Source organism: Aquarana catesbeiana, linkage group LG01 (genome assembly GCF_042186555.1).
Source record: "Aquarana catesbeiana isolate 2022-GZ linkage group LG01, ASM4218655v1, whole genome shotgun sequence".
NCBI lineage: Eukaryota > Metazoa > Chordata > Amphibia > Anura > Ranidae > Aquarana > Aquarana catesbeiana.
In genome coordinates this window covers 475348237-475368258 of record NC_133324.1, presented here as the reverse complement: position 1 = coordinate 475368258, position 20022 = coordinate 475348237, and the positions used below count along the sequence as shown (strand labels likewise).

Below are 20022 nucleotides of genomic sequence, written 5' to 3'. Positions count from 1 at the left end.
TTCAGATGTTCATTAGCAAACTTCAGACAGGCCTGTACATGTGCTTTCTTGAGCAGGGGGACCTTGCAGGAACTGAAGGATTTCTGTCCTTCACAGCGTAGCGTGCTACCAATTATTTTCTTGGTGACTATGGTCCCAGCTGCCTTGACATCATTGACAAGATTCTCCCGTGTTGTTCTGGGCTGATTTCTTGGCAATGGTTTTGTAGCCCATTTCAGCCTTGCACAGGTCTACAATCATGTCCCTGACATCCTTGGAGAACTCTTTGGTCTTGGCCATGGTGGACAGATATGAATCTGATGGATTGATTGCTTCTGTGGACAGGTGTCTTTTATACAGGTAACAAGCTGAGATTAGGAGCACTTCCTTTAAGAGAGTACTCCCAATCTCAGGTCGTTACCTGTATAGAATACACTTGAGAGCCAGAAATCTTGCTGATTGATGAGGATCAAATACTTATTTCACTCATTAAAATGCAAATTAATTTACAACTTTTTTGAAAGTTTATTCTAGATATTTTTGTTGTTATTCTGCCTCGCACTGTTAAAATAAACCAACCATTAAAATTATATACTGATCATTTTTTTGTCAGTGGGCAAACGTACAAAATCAGCAGGGGATCAAATACTTTTTTCCTCACTGTATATATGCAAGCGTACACAAGCTCCCAGAGAATACAGGCATATACATACAAAACAAAGCAAGTTCATTTTTATTTCATTTCAAAAGAACATAGCAAAAACGTGGGTCCTTGCATTCCAGTCACCAGGCTTCTTATGACCGGTTGGTTTGTAAGGCAAATTTTGCCAGAATAGTGCCAGTCTCACATGACTAACATGAAAAAATATGTACAATTGTTAAACAGAGTCCTCAGCAATTTCATTTAATATTTGCTGCAAACGCTGTCTCTGAAAGACCTTGATGACGGTGATCACTGTCACTCAGCTTCCAAACGTGGGATAACTGGGAGAATGAGATTTCCAAAAGCAGAATCTTGAGTTATGAAGTATCCTGAGGAATGTGCATGAGCATGCTGTAGAGAGAGAGAGCACAGGGTTAGAGACTATCCTTTTTATCCTGAAGACAGGTATTGGATTACATCATGATAGAGCAGTGACATGAAGTGAACAGTAATAAATTAACAGACATTAGCTTCAAGTGACAATATGCAGAATGTACCCCTGAATCTCAAGCCGAAATTCAACCCAAACCCCCTTTTTTAAGAGGGTAAGGAAGAGTTAGAAACTGTCAAGTGTTTTGTTCTGTCCGAGTGCAGAAGAAAAGGTTATTATTTTGATGAGGCAGCAAGCTTTCCCTTAAAATTTCGATCCAGGAGATGTGCATGAGAGCAGAGGCTCTCTCGACTCTCTTTTTCCTCATTGACTTAGACACAGCAGTGGTAGCCATCGACTCCCACTGCTGTCAACAGCCAGTAAGGAGGGCACAGTGTCTTATACACACAGCCGACTCGGGAGCAAGCTGCAAGGCACAGAGCAACTTGCTTGCAAACGGTGGGGAGAGGGGGAGCCAGGAGCGCCAGCGATGGACCCAAAAGCAGGATTGGGGCTGCTCTGACCAAAATATTTGCACAAAGCAGACAAGTATGACATGTTTATTACCTTTTTTTAAATAAAAAGTTTGCCTTTGTAATATCTTTAGATATTTAGACAATCATCTCCTCAGGACTTGAGGCAGTAAGCTGAAATCTGGCCTTGGAGATGGCATGCCACAAGACTGCAAACTGGGATGTTGCCTAAAAAAGTTCTATGGTCACAGTATACAATTTGATTTTACAGCATCAACATTGTAATAACAATAGAAACAATACTTTCTCAATACAAGCTTACTTGGAAAACCTCCTTTCATGTTGTATGTGCTGCCTGCCTTTCCACAACTTCCTGGATTTCCAGCATGCTTTGCAGCTTCTCCTCTGCAACTTGCTTTCAATTTCCAGGGACTGCATAGCTCATGGTACCTTGCTGCCGGTGTCTTGCCGAGAAAGTTCCCCCGGCGGATAAGGACCCCCCTGTACTGCACAGGCACTGCGCTTGTGCAGTACGAATGACTAGGAGCCGCTGAAAATAGCCGAAGCTCAAAAACTTCAATCAGCTGTACATGGCGCCTGCGCCCTAGGTCCAGGTTCAAGCCCCACCATCCAAGTGGACCTAGAGGGAGAATAAAAAAGTGCCGACCGCAGCGAGGCTGTGCCCGAAGCGCGGAGAGCTAAGCGAGCCCGCGAGGGGCCCTCTTACAGGTGCCGTGTACAGCTGATTTCTAGTCTATTTCGCTTTGGCTATTTCCGCCGGCTCCTACAGCGCAGGCGCTGTGCCTGCGCAGTAGAGGGGGGTCCTTATCCACCGAGGGGAACCTTCTTGGCAGAACACCTGCAAGCTGTGATTCCCATACTGACCCTGCCTTCTAAAACTCCTCTCAGTACCTCTGAAGTCCAGAAGGCAGTTTCTCTGAATTCTTTGGTCAGCAGTGCCTGCTTACAAGGTATAGTGAATATGTGTCAGAATTCAAGAAAGTAAATGTGTTGAATAATTCACAAAGTAAGTTTACAATTTCAAAATTGTTCAGATCACTAGGAGTAGGTTAGAAATAGTTGAAATTGAATTTGGAAATGAACATACAAGTTTATATTTTGACCACAGATACACTTTAACTAACTTCCTCTGTTACAATGTGATCATCATGATTGGCTAATTCATAGAGTGGCCCCTGTCCATGCTAGTAATTGTAAATTCATTAACTTACAATAGGCAAAATGGAAGGAGTTCCTGTACCTAATCACATTCCAGTTGACATTTATTTCTGCACAGCGTAGAAAGTCAATTTTCAGAATAAAATGTTCCGCTTACAAAATTTCTAACTCCCATTGTATTTATCTTAAAATATTCATAGCAAAAAAGAGCAATTCTTAATTAAAAAATAAAATAAAACAACATGTTATACTCACCTGCTTTGTGCAATGGTATTGCACAAAACTGCCCCAGACCTCCTCTTCTGGGGTCCCTCATTGGCACTCTCGGCTCCTCCTCTTCTCTGTATGCCCCCATAGCAAGTCACATACTGTACATGTGGGTGCACTACCGAACCAGGCCGTGTGTCCATAGACAAACACAGCAAGGCCCAGCCCAACGCTCACAGGATTTGACTAATGCCCTGTACACACGGTCGGATTTTCCAACGGAAAATGTGTGATAGGACCTTGTTGTCAGAAATTCCGACCGTGTGTGGGCTCCATCACACATTTTCCATCGGAATTTCCGACACACAAAGTTTGAGAGCTTGGTATAAAATTTTCCGACAACAAAATCCGTTGACGGAAATTCCGATCGTGTGTATACAAATCCGACGCACAAAGTGCTACGCATGCTCAGAATAAATAAAGAGATGAAAGCTATTGGCTACTGCCCCGTTTATAGTCCCGACGTATGTGTTTTACGTCACCGCGTTTAGAACGATCGGATTTTCCGACAACTTTGTGTGACCGTGTGTATGCAAGACAAGTTTGAGCCAACATCCGTCGGAAAAAATCCATGGATTTTGTTGTCGGAATGTCCGATCAATGTCCAACCGGGTGTACAGGGCATTAGACTGGCAACAGTAGCTCCAGCTGCTCTCAGTGCAGTGTAGTGAGAGCAGAGAGAGAGAGGGGGGAGAGGAGGCTGGCATCCATAGTACTGGATTGATGTAGGACTCAGGTACAGTAGGTGACCGCGATATTGTGTCAATCTCGCCGCTGTTATCGGCGAGATTTGACACCTGGGAGCCCCGTCGCGGGAGCCAGCGCCGAGCTGGCTCGCTCATGGGAAAGGAAAACTGCATTTTTTCCTTTCCCCATGAGCGCCAGGCATTGCTGACAGGTGTCTGGTATAAATCATGAGGGGAACGCCGCGCCAAATTTTAAATAAAAAAAACGGCATGGGTTCCCCTTCAGGAGCATACCAGGCCCTTAGGTCTGGTATGGATTTTAAGGGGAACCCCCTACGCCGAAAAAAACAGTGTGGGGGTCCCCCCGAAATCCATACCAGACCCTTATCTGAGCACACAGCCCAGCCGGTCAGGAAAGGGGGCGGGGACAAGCGAGCCCCCTCCTGAACCATACCAGGCCGCATGCCCTCAACATGGGGGGTGGGTACTTTGGGGCAGGGTGGCGCCTTGCGGCCCACCCACCCCAAAGCACCATGTCCCCATGTTGATGAGGACAAGGGCCTCTTCCCGACAACCCTGGCTGTTGGTTGTCAGGGTCTGCGGGCGGAGGGCTTATCGGAATCCGGGAGCCCCCAGATCCCGGACCCCCACCCTACGTGAATGAGTATGGGGTACATTGTACCCCTACCCATTCACCTGGGGGAAAAAGTGTCAATAAAAAAAAACACACTAGACAGGTTTTTAAAGTAATTTATTAGGCAGCTATTAGGGTCTTCTTCCGACTTCTCCGCTCTCTCCGGCCTCTTCTCCCGGTGTCCGGTTCTCCTCCCGCTCTCCGGCCTCTTCTTGCAGTGTCCGGTTCTTCTCCCGGTGTCCGGTTCTTCTGCCGGGCTCCTCCGCTATCTTCTGCTCTTTTTCTAGCGGTGGCCCGGTCTTCTCCGTCGTCTTGTTCCCTCTTCTCTTCTTCCGATGTTGACACGGCGCTCTCTCCTGCTGTAATGCTGTGTGCGAGGTGCGCAACGACTTATATAAGCATGAGGCGTGGTCACCAGGTGAGGTCACCCAGTCACCCTGCCCCTTATGACGTCACGGCCCGGGGCATGATGGGACTGTGACGTCATAAGGGACGGGGTCACCAGATGACATCACCCGGTGACCACGCCCTATGCCTATATAAGTCTCTGCGCATCGCTCACACAGCATTACAGCGGGAGAGAGTGTCGTGTCAACATCGGAAGAAGAGAAGAGGGAACAAGACGACGGAGAAGACTGGGCCACCGCTAGCAAAAGAGCGGCAAAAGAGCAGAAGATAGTGGAGGAGCCCGGCAGAAGAACCGGAGAGCGGGAGAAGAACCGGACAGTGGGAGAAGAACCGGACAGTGGGAGAAGAACCGGACACCGGGAGAAGAGGCCGGAGAGCGGGAGAAGAACCGGACACCAGGAGAAGAGGCCGGAGAGAGCGGGGAAGTTGGAAGAAGACCCCTGAAGTCAGAAGAAGACCCCCGGAGCTGCCTAATAAATTACTTTAAAAACCTGTCTAGTGTGTTTTTGTATTGACACTTTTTCCCCCAGGTGAATAGGTAGGGGTACGATGAACCCAACACTCATTCACATAGGGTGGGGGGCCGGGATCTGGGGGCCCCCTTATTAAAGGGGGCTCCCGGATTCCGATAAGCCCTCCGCCCGCAGACCCCGACAACCAACGACCAGGGTTGTTGGGAAGAGGCCCTTGTCCTCATCAACATAGGGACAAGGTGCTTTGGGGTAGGGGGGGCCGCAGGGCGCCCCCCCGCCCCAAAGCACCCACCCTCCCATGTTGAGGGCATGCGGCCTGGTACGGTTCAGGAGGGGGGGGGGCGCTCGCTCGTCCCCACCCCCTTTCCTGACTGGCCGGGCTGCGTGCTCGGATAAGGGTCTGGTATGGATTTTGGGGGGACCCCCACGCTGTTTTTCCGGCGTAGGGGGTTCCCCTTAAAATCCATACCAGACCTAAGGGCCTGGTATTCTCCTGAAGGAGAACCCATGCCGGTTTTTTATTTAAAATTTGGCGTGGCGTCCCCCCTCATAATTTATACCAGACACCTGTCAGCAATGCCTGTCGCTCATCGGGATAGGAAAAAAGCAGTTTTCCTTTCCCAATGAGCGAGCCAGCGTGAGATGTACAGCACCCTGTCGCCAAGAACCAGCGCGATGTAATCGCGCTGGAAACACATTCTCGCAGTCAGGTACTGTAGGTGTTTGGGGGGCAGGCAGAGCATGCATTTAGGTAAAAAACGTTTTAGCTTTGGAACCACTTTCAGCAGATTATCCCGTTAGTTACGTAGTATAAAGGGAATTTATCAAAACTGGAGCAGACAGAATCTAGCAGCTGTGCATGGCAACCATTGCTACTTTTTACTAGTTTCTGAGATTGTAAAGGCATTTGATTCAAAGTGAATTTACACGCAGGTGTTGAGGAATATATTTAAATGAAAATATGTGTTCCATAAAATGGGGATGTAGTATGTAGCACAGAGTTTTTGTGAAGAAAAATTCCCTCCATTAATTACTGATTAATGGAGAGTGTTGACCAAGGCAGTATTATTTCAGATGCTAAATAATATATGTACCTGAAGTGCTGCCTTTTGCTGGGCAGCTATATGCTGTTGCTCTGCATGATCACGGAAATCCTTGTTGACATTTGGTCTTGAGAGGGCTATGCTGTTGGAAAAGCAAAGTCAAAGCATATTATTACATTTGTCAACCTAGACAAGTGATAAAAAACTTAACATCAGGTAAACAGCTAAATGTGAAAGTGAAAACCTAAAGCGGAGTTCCACCCAAAAGTGGAAGTTACACTTATCTGCTTCCTCAACCCCTCTCCGGTGCACCACATTTGCACCTTTCAGGATTGGGGGGGAAGCTTTACTGCCAGTTTCCCTTACCACGAATGGCGGCCGGCAGCATTTGAGAGCCAAGGGAAACATCGGCTGGGGTGCCGACATCACTGGATTCCAGGACAGATAAGTGTCCTAATATTAAAAGTCTGCAGCTACAGCATGTGTAGCTGCTGAGTTTTAATTTTTTGCTTTGACTTTTTTCAGCCAAAGATTTTTTTATTTCTGACCATCCAGTTCCGATATTTTTACAGCCCTGGAACACAACACAGCCCTATCTGGAAGGGCAGAAGACCTGACTTTTCTCCGCTGCGGTTGAGTAACACTTATAGATTTTTTTTCCTCTTTCAGAGTGTAACTGCATAGTGAAATGAGATTGCATTGCAACACAACGGATTTCTCTCTCTTGAGTTTTTGACCTCAATTAAATCTTGCTGGCTGGTGTTGGGTAAAAATCTACGCTTTCCCTTGCACCATATGAGCTTCAACCAAGCATTTAGAGTGAATTTTGCATATACAAATTCACAGTCTGATTTCATCAGATTTTGTCGTGAAAGCAGCATTAAACCCAAAAACAACATTTTATATACTGCAGCTTACCCAAATGTACATGCGGTGGCTGCATTCGTTTTCTTTTTTAGGCTTTTTTTAAAATGTATTTTCGCAAAGTGATCTGGCCTTAGTAAGTCTGTTATTTTTCAGATTCCTTTAACAGACCAAACTGTCTAGCAAAAGTGTCAGTTAGAATGTTGAGACAAACCATTTACCCATGACAGAATGCTTACAAGGGTCAGTATTTATTCATTTATGTAAAATCTTTAGCGCAATAGGAAAAAAAAAACATTTGCTTAACTGTTTGTAACATGTTAGTTGGAGATAAGCTTTATTTGTTAGTCAGGTCCATCTAAATCTGCTAGTCTAAGGCCAGCCATACAAGGTTCGAACCCTTAATGGGCAGGCTGAATGTACCAAATTGATCAACTTGGGTACAACCAGCCTGCTGGATTCTCTTACAACTATCGCTAGCAGCTGCTATAGCCATTAGCGATAATCACTGTCTTCTCCCGCCTGTGCCTGACCCCCCAAAGACAATGGCCCGGCAGGAGGGATTCCCACCTCAAGACTGTCTGTGTCGATGGGAGAAACTAGCAAATTTCTTTCTTGCAACTCATGGTTGCAGGAAAGAAATTCGCTCTGTGTATGGCTGGCCTAAGACTACCCTCCCCCAGAATTAGAATGTTGCTGTCCAAAGGTGTCTCCTTTGCTCCTCCATCCAATGTGGAGACACCCCAAGACAGGAAGTGTGTTACTAGCGAGATCACCAAAGAAAAACTAAAACTGGGTATACATGGATAGTTTTTGGTTTTTTTTTTTTCGTTCAGCCAGGAAGCTAAACAAAAAAAACGAACGTATTTCCCCATCCACACAAGTGAGGTGTATGAAGGAATGCCACTGTATTCTGTCAGCATTACTCCTCCTCTGTCAGAATACATTGATCAGTGCTGCAGCTGCTGATTAAATGAAAGTATTTCAGTATTATTACCGCATTAATACACAAAAAGGTCAGAATGGGCAGAGTTCCAGACTTAACGTCTATTAAATTAATGGGTTGCCTAATGTGAGAAATAGTGCATGTTAATGCATATGCAGTAAAAAACTATAACGCCGCGTACAGACGGATATTCCGACAACAAAATCCTGGATTTATTTCCGATGGATGTTGCCTCAAACTTGTCTTGCATACACACGTTCACACAAATGTTGTCGGAAATTCCAATCGCCAAGAACGCGGTGACTGACAACACAAATACGATGAGACGAGAAAAGTGAAGTTCAATAGCCAGTGCGGCTCTTCTGCTTGATTTTGTGCGTCGGAATTGTGTACACACGATCAGAATTTACGACAACAGATTTTATCGGAAAATTTGAGATCCAGCTCTCAAATTTTTGTTGTCAGAAATTCCGACAACAAATAACTGATGGAGCCTACACACAGTCGGAATTTTACAAGCTCACATCGAACTTTTTTTGTCGGAAATTCCGACCATATGTACACGGCATTACACTTTGAATCTGCTGTAAGGCAGAATAATAATTTATTCTGGCCACTGGAATACAGTGACATGCATATGTGTGTCAGTTTTGTTCATAAGAGCTTATCATAATGCAGCTTTGGTGTGTTTTACCTCACACCTTAGTTTCTGCCTGCCTCAAATCTGACCCACCCACCTCACGGCACTTGCCTGCATTGAGCGGTGTTCAGCGTGGCTTGATTTCTGCCCTGCTGGCCCCTGTCCTATTCCCTGCAGGTCTCTTTACACTGCCCTGCTGACTCCTCTACACTGCCCTGTTGGCCCCTGTCCTCCTTGCTTGTTCCTAATCACTGCCCTGTACTTTGCTCTGAAAACTGCTTACTCCTTCCCTGCTGACCTCATATCCTCTGCCCCCCTGACATTTTTTACTGCACCTTCACATCAGACAGGCTTGATCTGGCCCTGGTGTTAAATTGTATGCCCCAAGCTGCCTGCTCTTGTTTTGGACTGGTAATTAACCAGCTTTTGAGAACTACTAATTAAAAATTGGGCTGATCTGAGGCGTGAAGGTGCAGGAATTGAGGTGATCTGAGGTGTGAAGGTGCAGGAACTGGGGCAAGTTTGAGGGGTAAAGGTGCAGAAATTGGGGCGGATCTGAAACCCTATTAGGTTGACTGTTATCAACTCACATTTTATTTCCAACTGTATAACTGAACATGTCAGCTGGGTAAGGGTACCAGTTACTATTTACTTTACCACTTACCATCGATCCCTGAAAGCTCAATTAACATTTTTTATTATCTATATCATTTACATTATAAAAATGTGTGTGATTGAGAGTGTGAAGTTGACATTCTTTTTTTATGTAGCTGGCACTCTCAATTTCTTTGAAAATATTTTTCGGCACACTATGCTCAAAAGGTCACCTACCCATGTTTTATAAAATGATGTTATGTTACCATTTAACTACAAAAGCAACACATGTGCATTACCTTGCACCTGGGCTGTTGGTTCCAGACTGATTTTGCAGAAGCAATTTCCTCTTCTCTTTGTCGAGTTCTGCTAAAATAGCAACTCTGTTTTTGTTCGGAAAACCTGAAGAACAAACACAAATTCATGGAATGGGCAGGCAATTAAACTTCCTAGAAATTATCTTAGTTTGTTAAATGAAAAAAGAACCGGCGTAATTTGTATTCAAGACAAGATAAAGAACCAATTTAACATTTACAGCTATCGGGTTTAGAAGGGAATGTTACTTTATTAAAGATGCAAAGGATTATAGAAATAAAAAATGATTGACAAACCTGACTGCAGTTATACAAAAATTAAATCTATGACAAAGCAATGACATTTATTCTGAACAACTAAATACCTTTGGTAAATTTGTAGGTAGAATGCCAAATGCTGCAGTCATTATCACTACTGACCTACATAAGCAATGCAGCAAAGCTGGGAAGAAAATATGTAATCAAGGCAGGTTGCAAAGAGCATTCATGGAAAAGTTAGATAGAGTCTATTATACTTTTACACATTATAGCGCCAAAAAACATGTATAGTAAAACCTTGGTTTGAGAGTGTTTTGTAAGACAAGCAAAATGTTTAAATCAATTTTGACTTGATATACAAGTGATGTCTTGATGTACAAGTATCGTCATGTCACAACTGAGTATAAAAGAGAAGAGAGTGGCTCTAAGTGTAGCAATATGGTTACAATTAATGAAGGTACTACATTTAGCAACTCACATGGTTGATGATTAAAACAGTCACATCTAAGTATGCAGGGATCCGGGGTAAAGTGGTCCACATAGACCATCCTCCACACCATCGAAGTCATCCCTTCCACACTGTGCTCCACAAGCGGTTCAAGCCTCGCTTTCAGATCGCTCTACTGCAGGGTAGTCACGATTGCAGACCGACAGCAGTGAGAGCTGGCGGTGCGGAGGATGGTCTATGTAGACAGCTTTACTCCAGATGCCTGCATACTTAGATGTACCTGTTTTAATCATCAACCATGTGAGCTGCTAAATGTTGTACCTTTATTAAATGTAACCATATTGCTACGCTTAGAGGCGCCTCTCTTCTCTTTTTCTACTCTGTAGCTCCTGCTGGATTTTGCTTCTAATCCCCTTGTGGAGGCGGCCATTTGTGAATGGACATTTTATGGTTACACAACCTATCACATTGCTATAATCTTTTTATATAGACTATAAACTGAAGGATTTATGAATAAATGGTTGTGGAAAGAATCATCTGAGTTTCCATTATTTCTTATGGGGAAATACGCATTGATATACAAGTGTTTTGGATTACAAGCATGTTTCCGGAACGAATTATGCTCGCAATCCAAGGTTTTACTGTATGTATAGGCAATATTTTGTATTCTAGTTTTGGACGAAATAAAGAATAGGTAGACCCACTGTCAGGATTTTTTTTGCTGTATCCTCGCTGGAGAGATTAACAGATTGAGGCCGGGTTCACGCTGGTAAGAAACGACAGTCGTACCACTTTGGATCCGACTATGCCCTGCGATTTGAAGTCCGACTTCAATGAACAGGGATCAGACTTTGATCCCTGACAATACCATGCACTGTGTTTGGTATGAATCTTTAGGGGGAACTCAATGCCAAATTAAAAAAAAAAAAAAACGGCATGGGTTCCCCCTCCAAGAGCATACCAGGCCCTTCAGTCTGGCTTGGATTTGAAGGGGAACCCCCATCCAGAAAAAATGACGTAGGAGTCCTCCCAAAATCCATACCAAACCCTTATCCGAGCGCGCCCCCCCTCCTGAACCGTACCAGGCCCCATGCCCTCAACATGGGGGGGGGTGCTTTGGGGCAGGGGGGGCCCTGCGCCCACCCTCCCCAAAGCACCTTGGGCCCATGTTGATGAGAACAAGGGCCTCTTCCTGACAACCCTGGCCATTGGTTGTCGGTGTCTGCGGGCAGGGGGCTTATCGGAATCTGGAAGCCCCCTTTAACAAAGGGGCCCCCAGATTCCGCCCTCCCCTATGTGAATGAGTGTGGGGTACATTGTACCCCTACCCATTCACCTGAAAAAAAGTCTCTAAAATAAAAACACAGCACACAGGGTGTTAAAGTAATTTATAAAGGCAGCTCTGGTGTCTCTTCCGACAGCTTCTCCCCTCTCCGGGTCTCCTGCGCTAATGTCTTCTAGCCCTTCTCCACTCTCTCTCTGGTTCTTCTCCCTCTGTCTTCTGCCTCTGCTGAGTCTTCTCCGCTATCTTCTAGCTCTTTTGCTGGGTCTTCTTGCCTCCCCACCCCAAAGCACCTTGTCCCCATGTTGATGAGGACAAGGGCCTCTTCCCGACAACCCTGGCTGTTGGTTGTCAGGGGGCTTATCGGAAACCCAGATCCCAGACCCCCCCACCCTATGTGAATGAGTATGGGGTATACTGTACCCCTACCCATTCACCTAAAAAAAAAAAAGTGTCAAAAGTAAAACACATTACACATGTTTTTAAAGTAATTTATTAAGCAGCTCCGTCGTCTCTTCCAATTTCTTCTCCCCACTCCGGCTCTTCTGCCTCCTCCGCTGACGTCTTCTGCCTCTGCCGGTTCTTCTCCCCTCTCCGGGTCTACTCCGCTGATTTCTTCTAGCCCTTTCCGGTTCTTCTCCCTCTGTCCACTGTCTTCTGCCTCTGCTGGGTCTTCTCCGCTGTCTTCTCCCTCTGTTCTTCTTCCAATGTTGACTCATTGAGATCTCCCGCTCTAATGCCGGGTGCCACTACTTATATAGGCATACTTATATAGGCATGGGGCGGGGTCACCAGAGACCCGCCCCTTATGATGTTGCCACCCATCATGCCCCGGGTAGTGAAGTCATAAGGGGTGGGGCCTCATGACATCACACGGTGACCCGCCCACCGTGGCACACCGCGCACTCAGCATTGGAGTGGGAGAGAGCGTTGAGTCAACATTGTAAGAAGAACAGAGGGAGAAAACAGCGGAGAAGACCCAGAAAAAGAGCAAGAAGAAAGCGGAGAAGACCCAGCAGAGGCAGAAGACAGCGGAGAGAGGGAGAAAACCCGGAGAGGGGTAGAAGACATTAGCGGAGAAGATACGGCAGAGGCAGAAGACAATCAGAGGAGGCAGAAGAGTGAGTGGGAGTGGGGAGAAGAGATCGGAAGAGACGACGGAGCTGCTTAATAAATTACTTTAAAAACATGTGTGACACTTTTTTTAGGTGAATGGGTAGGGGTACAGTGTACCCCATACTCATTGACATAGGATGGGGGGCCAGGATCTGGGGGCCTCCTTGTTAAAGGGGGCTTCCAGATTCCGATAAGCCACCGCCCGCAGACCCCGACAACTCATCAACATGGGGACAAGGTGCTTTGGGGTAGGGGGGGCGCAGGGCCCCCCCTGCCCCACCCCCTCATGTTGAGGGCATGCGGCTTGGTATGGTTCGGGGGGGAAGCTTGCTTGTCCCCACCCCCTTTCCTGACCCGCCAGGCTGTGTGCTCAGATAAGGGTCTGGAATGGATCCTGTGAGGACCCCCACACCGTTTTTTCGGAGTGGGGGTACCCCTTAAAATCCATACCAGACTGAAGGGCTTGGTATGCTCTTGGAGGGGGAACCCATGCTGTTTTTTTTTTTTGACGTTGAGTTCCCCTTCAAGATCAGAGCACAAGTCGCATGCCAAAGTCAGATCAGTCAAGACGACGAGCATTTTCAAAGTCAGACCGACTTGTGTCGGACCAGTTAAGACGGCTTCCCATAGGGAAACATTGATTTTTACACGTCACGCGACATGAGCTTCCAATGTCGGAGCGTTTGTCATACCAGTGTGAACCCGGCCTTGGACCCCATACACACTATTAGATTTTCTGCAGATTTTTGTCCAGAGATTTACCAAAACCATATAATATGAGGTCAAACCTTAATGCCCTGTACACACGGTCGGACATTGATCGGACATTCCGACAACAAAATCCATGGATTTTTTCAGACGGATTTTGGCTCAAACTTGTCTTGCATACACACGGTCACACAAAGTTGTCGGAAAATCCGATCGTTCTAAACGCGGTAACGTAAAACACGTACGTCGGAACTATAAACGGGGCAGCAGCCAAAAGCTTTCGTCTCTTAATTTATTCTGAGCATGCGTGGCACTTTGTGTGTCGGATTTGTGTACACACAATCGGAATTTCCAACAATGGATTTTGTTGTCGGAAAATTTTATAGCCAGCTCTCAAACTTTGTGTGTCGGAAATTCCGATGGAAAATGTGTGATGGAGCCTACACACGGTCGGAATTTCCGACAACAAGGTCCTAACACACATTTTCTGTCAGAAAATCCGACCGTGTGTACAGGGCATTAGAGTTTCAATTTGTATGCAATCAGGCAGGCCCTTGCTCTACATGTTTTTGTAAATCTGAAGACAAAAATCTGCAGAAAATCTAATAGTGTGTATGGGGTCTAACCCTCTCTATTTGTCCTTGTGACCATTATCACAGAGAGGCTGATTTACTAAAGAAGTTGTTCTTTCTTAACTGAAAAAAATGTGTAAATATTCACTTCATTTATGCAATCATTTGAAAAGCATGTCCATGAAAGTGTTGTTTTTCTAGGGGGGAATGCTTAATTGGGAAGTGATGCAGAGGAAATGATCTGCTTTGAGACGTGTTTAGGTTGTGGAGTGATAGCAGGCATTTCTGTGATTTCTCTATAAGGTGGAGTCTCAAAATTTGATCTCTGACACTTGGCTTGGTCCAGCTCAGGTTGATCATGGAAAGATCAGGTCACTTGCTGGGACCCAAAATTGCTGGCCAAAATTAGTGCTTGGCTTCCCTTTGCCCTTTTAACCCAGAAATGTGCATCTTCCTTTCCCGTTGACCCACAAACAATGTGCACAGCATTGGGGAGGGGTTGATGTCACCAGAATGAGGAGGAAGTGGACAAGCCCAGAAATTCAAGGCTCCAACTTGCCTCCCTTCTGCATGTCCCTGGAAAGGTGACAATAGGGAACAATGGTGAGGTATGCAGTGTCAGAGTTGCTAGCTGACAGAAAGTACACTGTGTGAGGTGTTGGGGTTCATTGTTAGGGGTGCTTAGTGTCAGGGAAATGCAAAGTCAGGGATACTGGGTTCTTCATAGACCCTAATGAAAAAGCTATCTACTTGTAAGCCTGCAGGGAGGCTTCTCCAACTGAGTGCTACCCAATATAATGTAGGATCCTGGACCGTATTGCCAACTACAAGGGGACTTTAGTTAAAATGGGAATGGGGTCATTAGGATTAGGTTATTTGAAAGAATGTTTGGCCTTTAGGCCTCCTTCAGACCTATGCATTGTAGTAATGTGCATTTTATCACAACAGTAACGCACTCTGTGTGGTGCATTGTATTGCTATTTATTTAGAATTGCACCCGAATGCACAAGTTCCCTAAGTGTCAATGGATTGCAGTGAACTGGATTTTAAAAAGCTGCAGGTCTGTTTTCCCGTTGTGATGCAATGGCAGCGCATTCTTCATGAAAGGTGTCCTAAAACGTCACACCTAATAGATAGGAAAATGTACTTCCTAACTTTTTAGGTGTTTCTTTGTAGCAAAATTATACACAGGACTCCATAGACAGCTTGAAATGTTTAGAATAACAATACACTAATCTATAATGTTTGAATTAGGAGGAAGGATTTCCCCTAACCACCTTTTTCCTCCAGACATATCCCATTGTTCTTCATCTTCCATCATGTGTTAAAAGTCTAGAGAACAGGGCCATTGCGTTTTGTGGAGTGTTATCCTGAAGGAAAATTTCCTGAACAGTATTGAAAAGTGAGCCTGAGCATTGTGACAGGGGATTAATCAGGTCCCTAAATAAATTTGTTAGGCTTTGGGTGAAAAATGGATGAACTCAAGCATGGCTGAATCAATAGAAACCTGCCACATCAAGCATTATCAATATTTCACGTATTGGTACTGTTTTGAGATTAGGATGTGACCAGCCTATATCAGGAATTCTTACTGCTTACCTAAAGAGAAACTTCACCTTTATCTTAAAAATGACAAAAAGGGCACCTTTAGAAATGTTTAGTAATGGCAATCTACAAACCCCGAAGGCCATTATCACTAAGGCTCCTTTCAAACTAGTGGACCAAGTGGGTCCACCTGTCAGTTTTTCAGGTGGACCCGATCTGACCCTCCAGTCTCCTCTAAGGAGCAGTGGGTGTCAACGGACATGTGTCTGCTGACGCCGGGCGACATCTGATCCAGTAAAAACAGACGGATGGGAATTCGTTCCCCATCCATGTAGAGGACTGGATCAGATGGCATTTGGGTGTAAATGGACAGGCGGTCCGTTTATATCCAACTGCCCATAAAGGAAAGTTGTCTGTGTCCACTCTGCTTAGCGGGGATCAGCGGACAGATTCCGCGCTGAACAGGTGAACTCCAATGGAGCCCCCCCCCCTGTGGAATTGGCATGGGATGAATCAATCTCTTGTTATTTCCTGGAACTCTGGGTCTGCCTTCTGCCTTTTAGTGAAAAAAGGAAAGGTTTGCTTTAACTAAGCTATATAAAAAGGTGATTTTTTTTCAGTAAGCAGAATGAATCAAAAAATAAAGTCATTAGACACTCTGCACTTAACACAGGAGATATTCTTTTTTTATTTTGACTATATATATATATATATATATATATATATATATATATATATATATATATATAAAATATATATAGAAAAACCCATGTTGTTGAACCAGTGTGCTAATGGATGTAAAACGAGAAGCCTGTGTCTCTTAATAGCAGTATATTTGTAGCTGAGTGCCGCACAAGTAGATTTAATAGAAACAGAAGAATGTTAATGATATAACATGTCTATTGTATCAAATTACTCATACTGTTGACATTTTGCTCAAATAAGTTTACAGAAATACTTGAGAAAAAAAAAAAAGCACATAATGCACCTATAAAAACCGTCATGCAATAGTAATATCACAAGATGTACTCTAGCTATTTCAGGGAATGTTAAGAGATCCATCACTGAAACCACAAAAACACCATACATATTCAACTGCCAGGTCAAAAGTGGCAGGGCAGCAGAAGTGAGGATTGGTCGATATTACCAGACCAGGAGAACACGCAAATACATCTAATAAATACCCTATTTTTCCACTAAAACTAAAGTATTGATTTGTCAAGCATAAAGTGATTGTCAAGTCTATGAGAGAGCGGAGATAGAAGAGCACAGCTCTGGATCGATACAGGACTCAGGTAAGTATAAAGGGGAGTGAGGGGGGAACAGACACTAAAAGGTTTTGTACCCTAGTGCAAAACGGCGACATAACACATATAAACAAACATATATATATCATAAGTATGGGACCCGGGCCTCTCAGTGAGCCCCCGGTCTCTGTGCTGGGAGCACGCTGTGCGGCACACTCCCAGTACAAAGGAAGATGCACATAATTGTGACCCCACGGAAAAAAGCCCAGTGCAGTGGGGCCGCATATACAGTGCTGTGGAAAAGTATTTTACCCTTCCCGATTTTTTTTTTTGCATATTTCTCACACTTAAATGATTAAGATCAAACAAATTTTAACATTACACAAAGATAACCCGAGTAAATCCAAGATGTAGATTTTAAATTATTATCTCATTTATTAAGGGAAAAAAGCTGTTCAAACCTGCCTGGCCCTATGTCAAAAAGTAATTGCCCCCTCCAATGCTGAATCATGAGTGAACTGTGATTAACCACAATTTTTTGGAAAGCGGAGTTAGGCTCCATGCACACTGGAGCTCATAAACAGCCGTTCTGAATGTCGGATTGCTGGCAGGAAACCGCTGCTTTAAAAACGCGATTTTATCCGCGTTTTGAATTGCTGTCAATGCACGTTTAGCGGCGCTAGCTTTTAACCGCGTTTCTCTGCCTCTATTCAAAATCAATGTTCCCTATGGGAGCCCATTGATTTGAATAGAAGTCGCACCAGAAGTCGTATCATTATGATCCGACTTGCGGTGGGACTTGTGCCGCCATAATGAAAAAAAAATTGACCTGGGGTTCCCCCCCCCCCTCAGACAATACCAAGCCCTTTGGTCTGGTATGGATTTTAAGGGGAACCCCCTTCGCTGAAAAATCAGCGTGGGGGTCCCCCCCCAAAATCCATACCAAACCCTTATCCGAGCACGCAGCCTGGCCGGTCAGGAAAGGGGGTGGGGACGAGCGAGCGCCGCCCCCCTCCTTAACCGTACCAGGCCCCATGCCCTCAACATGGGGGTAGGTGCTTCGGGGCAGGGGGGGCACTGCGCCCCCCCCCACCTCAAAGCACCTTGTCCCCATGTTGATGAGGACAAGGGCCTCTTCCCGACAACCCTGGGCGTTGGTTGTCGGGGTCTGCGGGCGGGGGGCTTATCGGAATCCGGGAGTCCCCTTTAACAAGGGGGCCCCAAGATCCCGGCCCCCCACCTTATGTGAATTAGTATGGGGTACATCGTACCCCTATCCATTCACCTGGGAAAAGTGTCAAAAATAAAACACACTACACAGGTTTTTAAAGTAGTTTATTAGTCAGCTCCAGGGGTCTTCTTCTCTGCGGTCTCAGGCCTCTTCTATCATTTGCTAGTGGTGAACCGGTCTTCTCCGTCGTCTTCTCCCCTCTGCTCTTCTTCCGATGTTGACACAACGCGCTCTCTCTCGCTGTAATGTCGGGTGCGTGTTGCGCAACGACTTATATAGGCATGGGGCGTGGTCACCAGGTGATGTCATCCGGTGACCCCGCCCCCTTGTGACGTCACCACCCGGGCATGATGGGAAGGTGACGTCATAGGGGGCGGGGTCACCGGGCCCCAGGTTGCATACCCCTGCCCTAGAAAATAAAATGGTGGCCATTGCAATATTTTATGTCACACTGTATTTTGCGCAGCGGTCTTTCAAGCACAATTTTTTTGTAAAAAAAAAAAAAAAAAACACTTTATTGAATAAAAAAACCCAGTAAAGTTAGCCCATTTTTTTGTATAATGTGAAAGATGCTGCTAGAGTCTGCTAAAAAAAAAAGAAAAGAAAAAAAATCTAATGTTTGGGGTTTCTAAGTACTTTTCTAGCACAAAATACTGATTATTACTTGTAAACAACAAATGTCAGAAAAAGGCCTGGTCTTAAAGGGGTTGTAAACCCTCGTGTATTTTCACCTTAATGCATTAAGGTGAAAACACTTCTGACACTGACCGGCCCCCCAGCCTTCCCGTTTTACTTACCTGAGCCCTTTGTTCCCTCGGCGGAGACGCGCTCTACCTCTCTGCCCGGGGTTCACGGCTATTGATTGAATAGATTGATAGCAGCGCAGCCATTGGCTCACGCTGCTATCAATCAAATCCAATGACGTGGGGGCTGAGGGGCTGGGCCAAGTCCGGCATTCTGTGTCTATGCACACAAAATGCTGGACTTGGGAGCACGCCCGCAAGGTAACCCCCAGGGAGAGCACTTCTCACAGGGGGTTTACCGATGCGAGGAGGAGCCGCAAGCACTGCTGGGGGACCCCAGAAGATGATGATCAGGGCCACACTGTGCAAAACGAACTGCACAGTGGAGGTAAGTATGACATGTTTGTTATAAAAAAAAAAAATTTACAATCACTTTAACCACTAGCTGCCCGCCCACTGTCATATGGTTGCGGGACGAGGCAGCTCTCGTTCTGGGTGGCCGTCATGTGACGTGATCGCTTCCCGGGGCACTAGGGGGCGTGCGCACGCCGGCCATGTCTCTTGGGTCCCGATGCGTGTGCCCAGCCACCCGCGATTGCCCAGTAACTGGGCAGGACCGTGGATGTGTGTGTGTAAACACACACACATCCACGTCCTGTCAGAGGAGAGAAGACTGATGGTGTGTCATACATAGGGACACCGATCGGTCACCTCTCCTAGTCAGTCCCCTCCACCCACAGTTAGTATCACTCCTTAGGGCACACATTTAACCAATCGATCACCCCCTAGTGTTAACCCCTTCCCTGCCAGTCAGATTTATATAGTAATCAATGCATTTTTATAGCACGGATCGCTGTATAAATGTGAATGGTCCCAAAAATGTGTCAAAAGTGTCCGATATGTCTGCTGCAATATCGCAGTCACGATAAAAATCACAGATCGCCGCCATGACTAGTAAAAAAAAAAAAAAAAATAATAATAAAAATGCTATAAATCTATCCCCAATTTTGTAGACACTATAACTTTTGCACAAACCAATCAATATATGCTTATTGCGATTTTTCTTTACCAAAAATATGCAGAAGAATACATATCAGCCTAAACTGAGGAAACAATTTGTTTTTTAAAAAAAAAAAGAAATTGAATATTTATTATAGCAAAAAGTAAAAAATATTGTGTTTTTTTCAAACTTGTCCCACTTCTTTTGTTTATAGCACAAGAAATAAAAACCGCAGAGGTGATCAAATACCACCAAAAGAAAGCTCTATTTGTGGGGAAAAAATTATAAAAATGTCATTT

General features: G+C 45.2%; 1 protein-coding gene across 1 annotated transcript in view; it reads right to left on the bottom strand.

The window, feature by feature from the left end:
* Positions 1–685: 685 nt before the first annotated feature.
* The window catches only part of INIP (INTS3 and NABP interacting protein), a 28809-nt gene continuing 9472 nt past the window's right edge, over positions 686–20022 (bottom strand). The window contains exons 2-4 of the mRNA XM_073591398.1: positions 9559–9661; positions 6267–6357; positions 686–1033 (exon numbers count right to left, since the gene is read on the bottom strand). Coding sequence (XP_073447499.1) covers positions 938–1033; positions 6267–6357; positions 9559–9661 — 290 coding nt within the window. The 3' untranslated portion in view covers positions 686–937. The remainder of the gene's footprint in view (positions 1034–6266; positions 6358–9558; positions 9662–20022) is intronic.